At 34.4% G+C, this 11,999-nt stretch overlaps 2 protein-coding genes across 2 annotated transcripts in view; one reads left to right on the top strand and one right to left on the bottom strand.

Annotated features, from left to right (window-relative positions):
- Positions 1-401: 401 nt before the first annotated feature.
- On the bottom strand, positions 402-6,410 carry LOC141347520 (TBC1 domain family member 24-like). The gene is made up of 7 exons (XM_073852529.1): positions 6,017-6,410; positions 3,774-4,800; positions 2,273-2,425; positions 1,394-1,457; positions 1,196-1,291; positions 870-1,074; positions 402-574 (listed from the first exon to the last, which is right to left on the bottom strand). The coding sequence occupies exons 1-7, from the start codon at positions 6,408-6,410 to the stop codon at positions 402-404; spliced, it is 2,112 nt and encodes a 703-aa protein (XP_073708630.1).
- Positions 6,411-8,961: 2,551 nt separating this feature from the next.
- The window catches only part of stx8 (syntaxin 8), a 66,887-nt gene continuing 63,849 nt past the window's right edge, over positions 8,962-11,999 (top strand). The window contains exons 1-4 of the mRNA XM_073852528.1: positions 8,962-9,077; positions 9,467-9,566; positions 9,675-9,769; positions 10,556-10,666. Of these exons, the coding sequence (XP_073708629.1) occupies positions 9,061-9,077; positions 9,467-9,566; positions 9,675-9,769; positions 10,556-10,666 (323 nt within the window). The 5' untranslated portion in view covers positions 8,962-9,060. The remainder of the gene's footprint in view (positions 9,078-9,466; positions 9,567-9,674; positions 9,770-10,555; positions 10,667-11,999) is intronic.

The raw sequence follows: 11,999 nt of genomic DNA, 5'->3' as shown, positions 1-11,999 counted from the left end.
TGATTTTCATGTCCACTTGATTGACCACCACCATGGTTTATTTTCACCTGCATCTTCCTGGTGTAAAAGATCACAATATTTTATTTACAATAAAATTTCTAGTCAAATACTGTCTTTACAAACTTGAGTTATTCCAGAAATACAATGAACAACAAGACCACAAGGTTAAATTAATCTAACAAGTCATATAATTTTTTTTTTTTTTTTTGAAAATGTAAATAAATAATATTGTGGAAATTTCGATCTTAAATTTACATGTTTTTTTTTTTTTCATACTGCAATAGCACAGCAATATACATGTAGTCCTACACTGCAGTCCAAAAAAAACTGCTTTATTGTCCCTTGCTTTGTTGACGATGACATTTGGCAGTGTGACCTTTGATATAAAAAAGTAGTTGTGTTCACTGTAAAAGCAGCGGTGGAACAGACAAAGAGTGCTGGATACCCCACACCTCTAGAGACCGGATCTTGAAGTATCCCCTACAGAGAGGTGGACTCTCAAACGTATCACAGCGTTCAGAACAGCCAGCTGTCAGATCAGCCTGCAGGTGCAACGCATGGCCACCATCACCACCTGCAGGATAGAGACCACACAAAAAGAGCCGTAAGTAAAAGAGTGTATACACAATATTTAGTGTAAATTAAGGCAGGAGCTGTAATTTTCCCAGTAATGTTGACACACAGGTAGCGTGAACACACGTGAACACAGCATTGAACACACACTCTTGAGCAGGATTTTTCTGGTTTCACACATTTGCAGGTCAAATGTGCATTTAGGGCATGTAAATATTAGCCTGAGAGGCAACCAAGTTGTTTATAATAACAATAGGCAATAACTGATGTCTTTTGAGATGAAAACAGCAGCTCACCAATAAAGAGTGTCTCATCATCTCCTGCCATGAATTTGAAGGTTGACACTGTACAGAGTGGGGACCTTCCGGTGGTTCTGTCCACAAGAGTGCTTATCAGAGAGCTAATGGAGAGAGTTTGTTTCTGTTGAGAGGAATCACATTTGTCAGACATCCCAGAGATCTGCAGCACTGTACGCTGATATCGTTCCATTCCTGGTCGTAGCTGAAAAGTTGATTTGATTATTAATGAAATGATTTGTTATGTACCACAAATCATATTTTGGTGCAACATACAGTTCAAAGCATGACAAATCAATTGAATCAGATGACAAATGTAGACTTACAGTGAAAACAAAACACTCTCCTGTGCCAAAGAACTTAAATCCTTTTTCATCACTATTCTTCTGAGCCCAATCAGAGGACAAGAAAGCCCCACAAACCTGTGTTGCCATGAGACCAAGCATGAGAAAGTCAAACTACACAAAAGTACTGAGATTTCAGTATTTCTGTAATATTTCATATAAAGAGAAATGCATACATACCTCCTCATCTGCAGTTTTCAAGAGTAGAACAGTTGGATCGCGACCCTCAACTTTGGAATAAAACCTAGAAGAAGAAAAAAATCCACTGCTGTTCAAAAGTTTGGAATCAGTAAAACTTGTCTTTTTTTTTAAGAAATCTCTTATGCTTGTCAAGGCTGTATTTATTTGATCAAAAATACAGAAAAAAACAGTAATATTGCAAAATGTTATTACAATGTAAAATAATGTTTTCTTTTTTAATATACTTTAAAATATAATTTATACCTGTGATGCAAAGCTGAATTTTTTATCAGCCATTACTCTAGTCTTAAGTGTCACGTGATCCTTCAGAAATCATTATAATATGCTGATTTATTACTTTTATTATCCGTGCTGGAAACAGTTGTGCTGCTTAATATTTTTTGGAGCCTGTGATTATTTTTTTCTGGATTTGTTAATAATTAATAAGAAAAGTTGTTTTATATGTATATTTTAATTTGAAGCGCAATATTTTATGTATGTTAAAAAATTTAGGATCAGTAATATTTTTTTTTTTTTTTTTTTTTTTTTTTTTAGCAAGGGCACATGTCAAAAGTCACAGTAAAAACATTGTTACAAAATGTTTAACTTTATATGTATCAAAGAATCCTGAAAATGTATCACGGTTTCCACAAAATATTAACAGCTGTTAATAACTGTTAATTAACTGTTTTCAACTTAATAATTAGAAATGTTTCCTGAGCACCAAATCAGCATATTAGAATGATATTTGAAAGATCATGTTGTACTAAAGACTGGAGTAACAATTTTAACTAATTAAATAATATTTTTAAATGATAAAGTTACTGTATATTGATAGTATAATTCAAGTAAGTGCCCCTGTGAATCACAATAACTTACGAGGAGAGACTTCTGCCATCAACATTTGTACTGAATAGCTGCACAGGACTGAATAAAGCAAATCGCTCTGGAATCCAGGCCCAGACCACCCTCATCTCTGTTTCAGTCACTACAGAGGAGCTGAAGGCCCGAAAATCCATAGCTTGGTATGAGCTTAGGGGAAAAAAAAGATTGCAGTTGCAGTTTATTGTCAATATCAAAAATACAGTTTATATATAATAAGAATTCAGCACATTTTTGTAATTAAATACAGCAATTACCAAGTTTTAAGCACTTTAAGGCATTTAAGCACATATGGAAAAAGACCACCTAAATCAATGATTAAAAAAGCATTTTTGTCAAATCAAGGTAATCAAAGGTAAATATGATGTCTATGACTGTTATTGTGCCATTTGTGGTCCGATCTCCCTAAAACTTTGCATGCTTGTTTAGAATCACATGTGGCATGTGCTCACCATGTTTTATAAAGTTTTGAGCTTTCATTTAGGCTTTATAGGCTTTTGAGTATATTTGAACAGGTCACTTCTCTAAACAGCCCCATTATAGCTTCCCAAAGGGTAGATTGTCTTTATAATTATTGACGCAAATATTTAAGACTGAGCGAAAAACCTAGGACTAGTTCGCAAACATAGTTTTTTTCATCTTCTCAATTATTTAACAAATGGTTTGAATGTTTGGAATGAAGAGGTCTATTCAAATTTCTCACAGACCTTTAGGGCCGTGAGTCAAACAGGCCCACCAAGTTTTGTTCCAATCGACTTCTGTTAACCTTGTCTAATAGGTCCTCAAACTTCATCTGCAAATGACGGCCATGGTTTTTGAGATGTAAATGTCCTCATGGACACTAGTGGCACTTTGAGCCAAGGCCTGCAAACTGATTTTCATGTTGAAACGGTTATGTAGTTACTGTATAGCTGTATATACGTGGCCAAGTTCTGTGACTTTTTTCATATGACCGCAGATTCAGCTCTTACATACGTGTTCTGAGATTGGCAAAGGGAACTTATTCCATTCAAAAGTTATAGCCATTTTAGTAAAAGCTAACATTCTATTTCGAAAGTTTTGGCATCCCTTTGCGACGGTGAGTCGAAAGGTCAGCTTTTTTTGATAATTATTGATAATTATTGATCTTCCTGGATTGGTTCCGAAAAACCTAAAAGTAGGTTCTTCAAAAAAGGCGTGTGTTTGGGACTCCAACGACATAAGACACTTGAGCTTGCGCCAAACGTTTTACAAGTTATGAACGATTTTGTTCTTTTGATCACTGTTCAGCCCCCATCAGGCCAATTGGGGCAAGCCTTGGTGATGTTGTAGATGGTGTAAGTACTACCATCCCTCCAAATTTTCAAGTTTCTATGACTTACAATTTCATCTGCCTGATCAGTTTTACATGGAGATTGCTGATCCTTGCCCATTCTAACAATTACAATACGGTTTCAACACTACACGCTTGAACCCCTATTTATGGAGAACATAAATAATGACCTTACAAACCCCTCACCTCTTATTGTGGATGTCCTTATGAATTAGTGCATCCTTGTTGGCATTGAAGAGATACGTCAGTTCATTGCGTGTGGGCAGCTGTATACTAAAAGCCCTCTTAAGCAGAGCGTCAATAGTGCTGTGCCGTCCCACATTCTGCACAAAATTCTTCATGTCCTGCCTGAAGTCATCGACGTGGGCCACTCGTGAAGACACAGAAACCTTGTAAAGGCTGAGTAGAGCAAGAGCTACCCGGTATAAAACTTTGTAGCCCTCCATTAGATAGACATCCAGCACTCTGATAGCATATGTGAAAGGTAGATCGGCGAAGATCCACATGATCCAGTCAGAGTAGAACTCAAACAGGTTCTGGTGAGAGCTTGCTATTAGCTTCCGGATTCCTCTGCAGTATTTATTAGCAAGGTCTCCAAAGGTCATGCACGAGGCACGTGAAGTGAGGAAAGTCTGGTCGATGTAACGCTTTTTAGGATCTGTGTAGGACATCAGGGAACAAACACTATGGAAACACTGGGCTTCATCCTCACTGAAGTGCAAGAGAAGAGACACCAGAGCGGACAGAATGGGACAGTAGCTGACATCAGGAAAATGGTGGTTTATACATATGAGAATTTTTTTCACTGAATTCAGACCTGCTTTGTTAAGGCAGTATCTGGGAATTTCCCCATCCTCCATAAACTTTGGAAAAGGGTGTGTGCTTATTTGAAATTCCCCGAAATGTTTCCCAGTTAAACCATGGTAGGTGTTCACATCGGCAGTGGTGGATGTGCTCTCGATGCTGTGGATGATGTGCTGGTAAGCCTTGGCTCTGAGAGTATGAGGCATGGACCAAAATCCTGTACGGCCCATTGTTTTGAGCTTATTATGATCACTTGAGATTATCTTTCGATAACGGGTGGCTGCTTCTGGGTCAATCTTTTCCCAGTCTACATACTGACCATATTTCATCCCAGAAGAAGAGCTTATCTCCCACTTATCCACTTCTGAAATGGTCATCATGGGTACACCCTTTAAACTTCCCTTATTTCCTGTAAAAATGATGAATTGCTCAAAAGTTAAAAAAACTGCAGCACTATGAGTTGAATAATAATATTATAACTTATCTTTCCAACCATAGAAACCCCTAATTTGTAAATATATTTGTTGAAAATAACTTGTTAATCAAATTTTTTGATCTTGTCATCTGACAGTACAAAAATCCTTGGTATCACTATTAAAAGGTTCTTTATTGGCATCTTTGGTTCCATGAATATCATTTCCATTGCACTAAATGTTCTTTATAGTTGAGAAAAGGTTCTTTAGATTGTTAAAAAATTCTTTCTTCAAACAAAACAAAACAAGAAACATGTACCAGGGTCAAGAAAATATGAATTTTAAGGCATTGCTGTGTTTTCTTTTGGAACCTTTTTTTTTAAGTGTATGATTGTATTAACTGATTATTTTATAATTTAGTTAGATATTACATTAGGTTAGTTTGAATTAGGCATGCTTAAAATGTGCATAACATATTGGTTATCAGTTGATTCTGGATATTGAATTGAACATGTTCATTTCTATTACTACTGTTACCACTAAATACAACTTTGAAATAAAACCTAATATAAAAAAGCTAAACTACTGTGAGATTTTGTCCATATTTCTGCAAAACATGCCATTAATATGATTAACATCAATATTATTTAATTTTTGATTTGTTCTACTTTAATATTGTTCTGAAGTTACATACAGATTTAAAATAATGAGATATAGTTATATATCTATCAATGCTTTGTTAAACTGTTAAACTTAGAAGAATAAAGCATATACATAAAACCAAATAGGAAATAAAACCGTTATCAAATAAGGATGTGTCCTATTCTGTGTCCAAATCTCCTGATACATCGGTGTCTCATATTTTAGAGCAGTCAATGCAATTTGGGAAAGAAATCAATCAAATCTGTGTGTGAAAATACTGAAATATAACCCCCTTTGTAATCATCCAAATTTTCATAAGTAACTGCAATTAAATGACACATTTTAATTAAACGTAATTCCGTTACATGTAACCAGTAACTACAGTAGTCAACATTTAAAGTAGATCAAAAAAGTTAATCAAAGTTGTCTTAAGACATGAAATGTATTGTTTTGGTTTTAGGACAACTTTGATGAAAGGTTTTGATCCACTTCAATGTTGACTACTGTAGTTTAACCCAACACTACTTAAAGGTGACATTGTTAAATGGTAAAAAGATCTCACTCACACACCTCTATGATCCTTGCTGGCCTGTTTGCTTGAGTTTCCTTTAGATCTTTTGATCGGAGGCTTTGCAGTGATACATGTCCCACCAGGGTTTCTTTTCCCATCCTCATTGTGTAGTGATCTTGCTCTTGGTCTCATAGAATTGCTTCTGCTAAAATGACCTTTTCCTGCATCATCAGTGTCACAAATATAGAATGATCTTGATCGAGGTCTTATGTGGCTTCTGTCCTTGTCAGTCTCTCCCGCTGAGTGTTTTGTCTCCTCAAAGCTGTAAAGAGATCGGGAACGGAGTCTGCCACAGTTTGTCCGGTCTGCATACTGTGAATTATTGCCATCCTCCACATTCAGATTTGTAGAGCCAAAATGGGCACATGGAATATTTGAAGTAACCTGAAGCATGGCCCCAATTGCTCATGTCAAAGAAACTTTCAAAGTTAAGTTCACAGCAGGTTTGTTGTTCTCTTTGTGATGCCCTGAGACACCCGGGTTTTGTTCAGATGATGTGATTGTCACGTGACCTGCACAGGTGGCTGTAGTACTATTGTATACACAGTGGAAAAATTCAGGTCAGGTACTCTCTGAAATGTTCAATTTTTTTGCACCTGTGAATAAGCACTCGAGTATAAACCAATTATATAATGTAGCATAACAGTGATGTGTAGTAATTAGATTCAACATCAGACAGACAGCAAATAAAGATATTTTAGAATACTTCTTAACTATGTAATAGCATTTAAGGATATTATAACTGTTTGTGTTGGGTTTATTCTTATTGCAGAATTTTCAGCACAAGATCAAATGCACAAGGATGTATGACAAAAAACATGGTCGGACATATTAAAACATCTTCGTCAGAACATATTTTTATCAAAAACAGCATTGGCAGATGCACAGTTCTCAAAGTTGTTGTAACACCTCTATATGAAATTAATTTAATAATCCCTTAGAAGTTAAAAACAGAGAAAATCTGTCCTCTTGAAGTGTCACAGAATGTTTATACCAGACACATTTTAATGCCTATTTTTCCAGGAAATTCCAAACGTCATTTCTGTTTCCAACACACGGTTATTTATTCAAACACATATATGTTTGGATGTGAAACAAAATGGTCAGGCTCAAAATGGTGGTTAATAGCATTAAATAAGATGCTAAACCTGTTCTTTTTGTTAGAATGTTACATGTTAACACATTTAGGTTAAGGGTTATCTTATAAACATTACGCTGCTTCATATTAGCACAGTGTACACTGTGATTGCACAGTCAGATAACTCCACATTAATCAAATCAAATTAACCAGAAATATATTTACACCTTTGGTACTAATATACCTTAAAGGTACTAATGTTCAATAGTGTACAGCTTTTGTATATATATATATTTTTTTTTTCGCAGAGAGTGTATTGCTAAATGGAAACAAATAATAGGGATTTCAATTTGAGAAAGTGATCTGAAAGTGAAAAGGAAACTCAAGAGGTACTAACCTTTGTGTAGGGAAAGGCAAAGGTGTCAAGACAGCATGCCTTGTGAGTCTCTGGGTTATTTTCTGGGGTCATCTGTTTTCTCCTTAGTGGGGGCCTGGTGGTCACAGGTGCTTCCCCAGGGGACCTGGTGGTCACAGTCGCTCTCTTTGGGGGCTCAGCATGCAGAAGTGCTTTCTTGTGGGGAATAGAATGTTTTCTTGCCAGGATAAAAACATCAAGTGAGAGCAGTATATGAGCATCTAAATGCGGTTCTTGACATCAAAAGCAAAATGATTAAACATGTCTCGTCTCTTTTACATAGACATTTTATGATTTTTATGATATTTTGGATTGGATGTAGTGCCCCATCTCTCCACCAGCTTAGAGAGTGTTTCAACAAAGAAGAGAATAAAGTTTTAATTAATATTGGACCATTACCCCTCAGCTGCTCTGCGCATGGTTCTCTGTGCAAGTGTTACTGTAACAACTGAATAAAACAAGATCAATTCTTATAGATCAAAATTCGGTCATCAATTTATCTTTACAAAAGTCATCGATTTATTATAAATGAATAGTTTTAAATTATTTTCCATACATAACCACACTTGGAAAAATAAATCTTAATAAAGAAGTCTGGATTAATATCTAATGTAAATAAAATTACCATTGAAACTCTAAGAATTATCCAATGACTGATCGACTGAATCAATAACTTTTCAACAGGTTACATCATTATGCCTATTGGTGACAGGGGACCGTCTTTACGAATGAGTTATTTGAATCTCTCTACCAAATCTTAAATCCTAAATCAAAAACGCTGATTGATAAAGGAACAAAAGAAGAGACTTTATGAAAAAAGGAATGACGTTTATTTGTTAAAAAAAATGGAATTGTTTATTAAAAATAAACCATCACTGTTGTTCCCTGTTGAAAACAAAACAGCATATGCTGGTTAGGTATGTTTTAGTGCTGGGATGCTGGTTTTAGCTGGTTTATGCTGGCCCTTTGCTGGTTAATGCTGGTCCTTGACCAGCAACATGACCAGCATAAACCAGCAAAGGACCAGCATAAACCAGCTAAAACCAGCATCTCAGCACTAAAACATCTAACCAGCATATGCTGGTTTTTTCAACAGAGTTCGATGCAGTTTTGTTATTGTTTGCCACTTATTTCATTGTTTCTGACTCCATGGTCTTCCTCTTCTTTTATAATAACATAATTTCAAATCAACATATTCTACATATTAATTTATTTGAGTCTTAGTCGTGCAATAAGTGAGATAATGCAGCATATTATTAAGCAAATATTAACAAAAGTACGAAAGTATCTGCGAACGTCTTGTAGTATAAATATTATGTTAACGATGTGTTAAACAATTGAACGTTTTTATAGCTGTAAGTGTGTTAACTTTGTGTTAAATATGAGTGTACTTGAGATTTTTAATTTGTTCCCTCTGTGTGTGTCTCTACGAGGCCACCGTCTGACGTCACGCCAAACAGGAAGCAGCCCTGCGCAGTTTCTGTTGCTGGTGTTTTCACTCTGAGTTTCTACATAAAAGCTTTTTATAACTGAAACGAAACTCCCGCAATATGTCACAGGATTTGTGGTATGCATATTAAATTGTTATCATTTATAGACGTGAGGTCTACAGTTCTGTATCGCAGAGATGAGCAAACTTAATCTGCTTTTTAGTTCAGTGCATCTGTAGCAGCCAGATCAATCAAATCAGAATGAATGTATCTGTCTATTAATTTCTGTATTGCTCATCACACGCTATACTTTAATAGATGATTCTGTGTTTGTGTACATTTGTATGTTTTTAACTCTCGAAAAACTAGTATAAATGTTGCCAGGCCGGTTTGTTGAGATGTTTGTCACATGATTTTGCTGATGACAATCTTGTGATTTAAATCACTGGATCACTAGTAGAATGTGTAGCAGGGTGTAAAACTGTTTTACCAAACTGCAATTTTTGTATTGTTTTGCATTATTTAGGTTACAGAATTATGATGCAGCTTGTCGGCTGGCTCAAGAAATTGCAGAAAACATCCATGAAAGAAACAGACAGCAGAGGACTGGAGGAAACCCAGCCAAGGTAAAGAAAGGGTTTTATTTTTTATTGTCTTTGTACAATAAAGTTAAGCCATCTCTGTCAGTAATCTTTATGCTGTTATGTCACTCTTGTTTTTGTCTATGCTCGTAGCTCAACATGACCCTGAGAGCATCATTACAGAAGCTCAAACAGAACATAGCACAGCTCAGGGAGACTCTGATTCGAGCTTCTGCTCAGCGGCATATGTATCCTTCCAGAAAAAAAATTGCTTTTTGATACTGTTTTCATGCCTTATAGAAACTGAGTTTGAAATCCAAAGATTTTGAGAGATAAGTATGTTGTTATATCTTACTCCAGAGGAAGAGTATGGTGTATTTACATTACATTTTAATAAAGTATTACATTGCCTTAAGGCTGAAGATTATCTAAATGATAGTACATCCAAAAAATAGTTTTTAAATCTACATGCTTTGCTTATTTTTTGTGGAGCACAAAATGAGACATTTCACACATTTTAGCACGTTTCAACTTCTAGAAAAGGCATAAAAAGCACTATAAATATTGCATTCTAGTCATGAAAAAAGTGTTATTGAAGTCATTTAATAAAGGAACTGGCCAAACTGAATTGATTATTTTCTGATTATCCTGCCTTTCAATGAGTTTGTTACTCAACTCACTGGCACTAGGATCCAGACACAAAGGTTATGAATCAGTTTCTTTGCTGTTATTTTAAACTGGCAGAAAACAAACACAGCATCTTAATATTAGGGTGAACTTCCTTAAATAAAGAAGAAAAAAGTGTGATTTCTTCTGAGCACCTGTAGGGGTCAGTGTATAATAACAAACCAATAACCGTCTGAAGTAGTGGTGTTTTGGTGTTGAATGTGGAAGTGCTGGCCCTAAACAACTGTAATAAATAAATGTTAAACTAGCAGATATAAGTTAAAGATGATTAAGTATATCATTCTTTCAAATGAGCATAATTATGGATCATACATGTATCATTTTATAGCCTTAATGAATAATGTTAGAATGCAAGCTGAAGCTGACAGAAGACAGAACCTTGTTGATGATCTCGCTACCAGAGAAACGAGACTGAATGCTTCTTTCAAAGGAGACATCTCAGAAGCTGAGCCATCAAGGTACATGTTCTGTGACCATTAAACAATTTGAACATTGATGTATAATGGATAAAAATAAGTGATAGACAGATATACTATAGGGTTTGTTAGATATTACATTTGCAACATTGATTTATTAGTGCTGTCAAATCAATGAATCATGATTTATCGCATCTAAAATAAGTTTGTGTTTACATAATATATATGTGTGTGTACTGTGTTTGTTTCTTTGTACACTGCCAGTCAAAAGTTTTTGAACACTAAGATTTATAATGTTTTTTAAAGAAGTCTCTTCTGCAGCAAAAACACATTTTGAAATATATTTTCTATTTAAAATAACTGTTTATTTGAATATATTTTAAAATGTAGTTTATTCTTGTGATTTCACATTCAAAGCTGAATTTTTAGCATAATTCCTCCAGTCACAAGATCCTTCATTCTAAAATCATTCTAATATTCTGATTTGCTGCTCATATTCAGAAGAACAGCATTCATCTGAAATAGAAATCTTTTGTAACATTATAAATGTCTTTATCGTCACTTTTGATCAATTAAAAACATCCTTGCCAAATAAAAGTATTAATTTTTTTTAAAAAACCTATAGCTTTAAATTGTATAGTGTATGTTACAAAAAAGCTTGTTATTTCAGATAAATGCTGATCTTTGGATATTTCTATTCATCAGAGATTCCAAAAACATGTACTAAACTGTTTTAAATATTGATATTAATAATAAAAAATGTTTCTTGGACAGCAAATCAGCATATTAGAATGATTTCTGAAGGATCATGTGACACTGAAGACTGGAGTAATGATGCTAAAAATTTAGCTTTGATCACAGGAATAAATTACATTTTAAAATATATTCAAATAGAAAGCATTTATTTAAATAGTAAAAATAGTTCATAATACTGCTTTTGCTGGATCAAATAAATGCAGGCTTGGTGAGCAGAAAAGAATTCTTAAAAAAAAAACATTAAACATTAAACTTTTGACTGGTAGTGTATATATAAATGCACACATACATATATATTCAAGCAATGTATACATGCATGTGTATATTATGCATTAAAAACATATACTTCTTAAATATGAATTTGACAGCACATGACTATTTTTAATTTATTAAAATGAAATTGAGGATATATTATATCTTCAAAACATGAGTGTTTGGTTAGCAAATTGCCATTTAAAATGTTAGTGTTAAAATACTTTTGTGTGTGTGTTTTATGCTTTATTTCTTAGATAAAAATACAGTAAAAACAGTATTAGTGTAATATTTTTGCAATTTAGAATAATTGTTTTGTTTTAATATATTTTAATTATTCCTCTAATGGCAAAGCTGAGTTTCCAGC

This window comes from Garra rufa, chromosome 12, assembly GCF_049309525.1.
Source record: "Garra rufa chromosome 12, GarRuf1.0, whole genome shotgun sequence".
Taxonomy (NCBI): Eukaryota; Metazoa; Chordata; class Actinopteri; order Cypriniformes; family Cyprinidae; genus Garra; species Garra rufa.
This window is presented reverse-complemented; position numbering and strand designations above follow the sequence as displayed.

Bases quoted from the DNA above. Each gene is read 5' to 3' on its own strand.
- LOC141347520 (XM_073852529.1), bottom strand. From the start codon at position 6,410: ATGCTTCAGGTTACTTCAAATATTCCATGTGCCCATTTTGGCTCTACA. The intron at 2,426-3,773 runs GTGAGGGGTTTG...TTTTCCCCTAAG, and splicing joins AAGGACATCCACAATAAGAG to CTCATACCAAGCTATGGATT. The intron at 575-869 runs GTGAGCTGCTGT...TCTATCCTGCAG, and splicing joins TGATGAGACACTCTTTATTG to GTGGTGATGGTGGCCATGCG.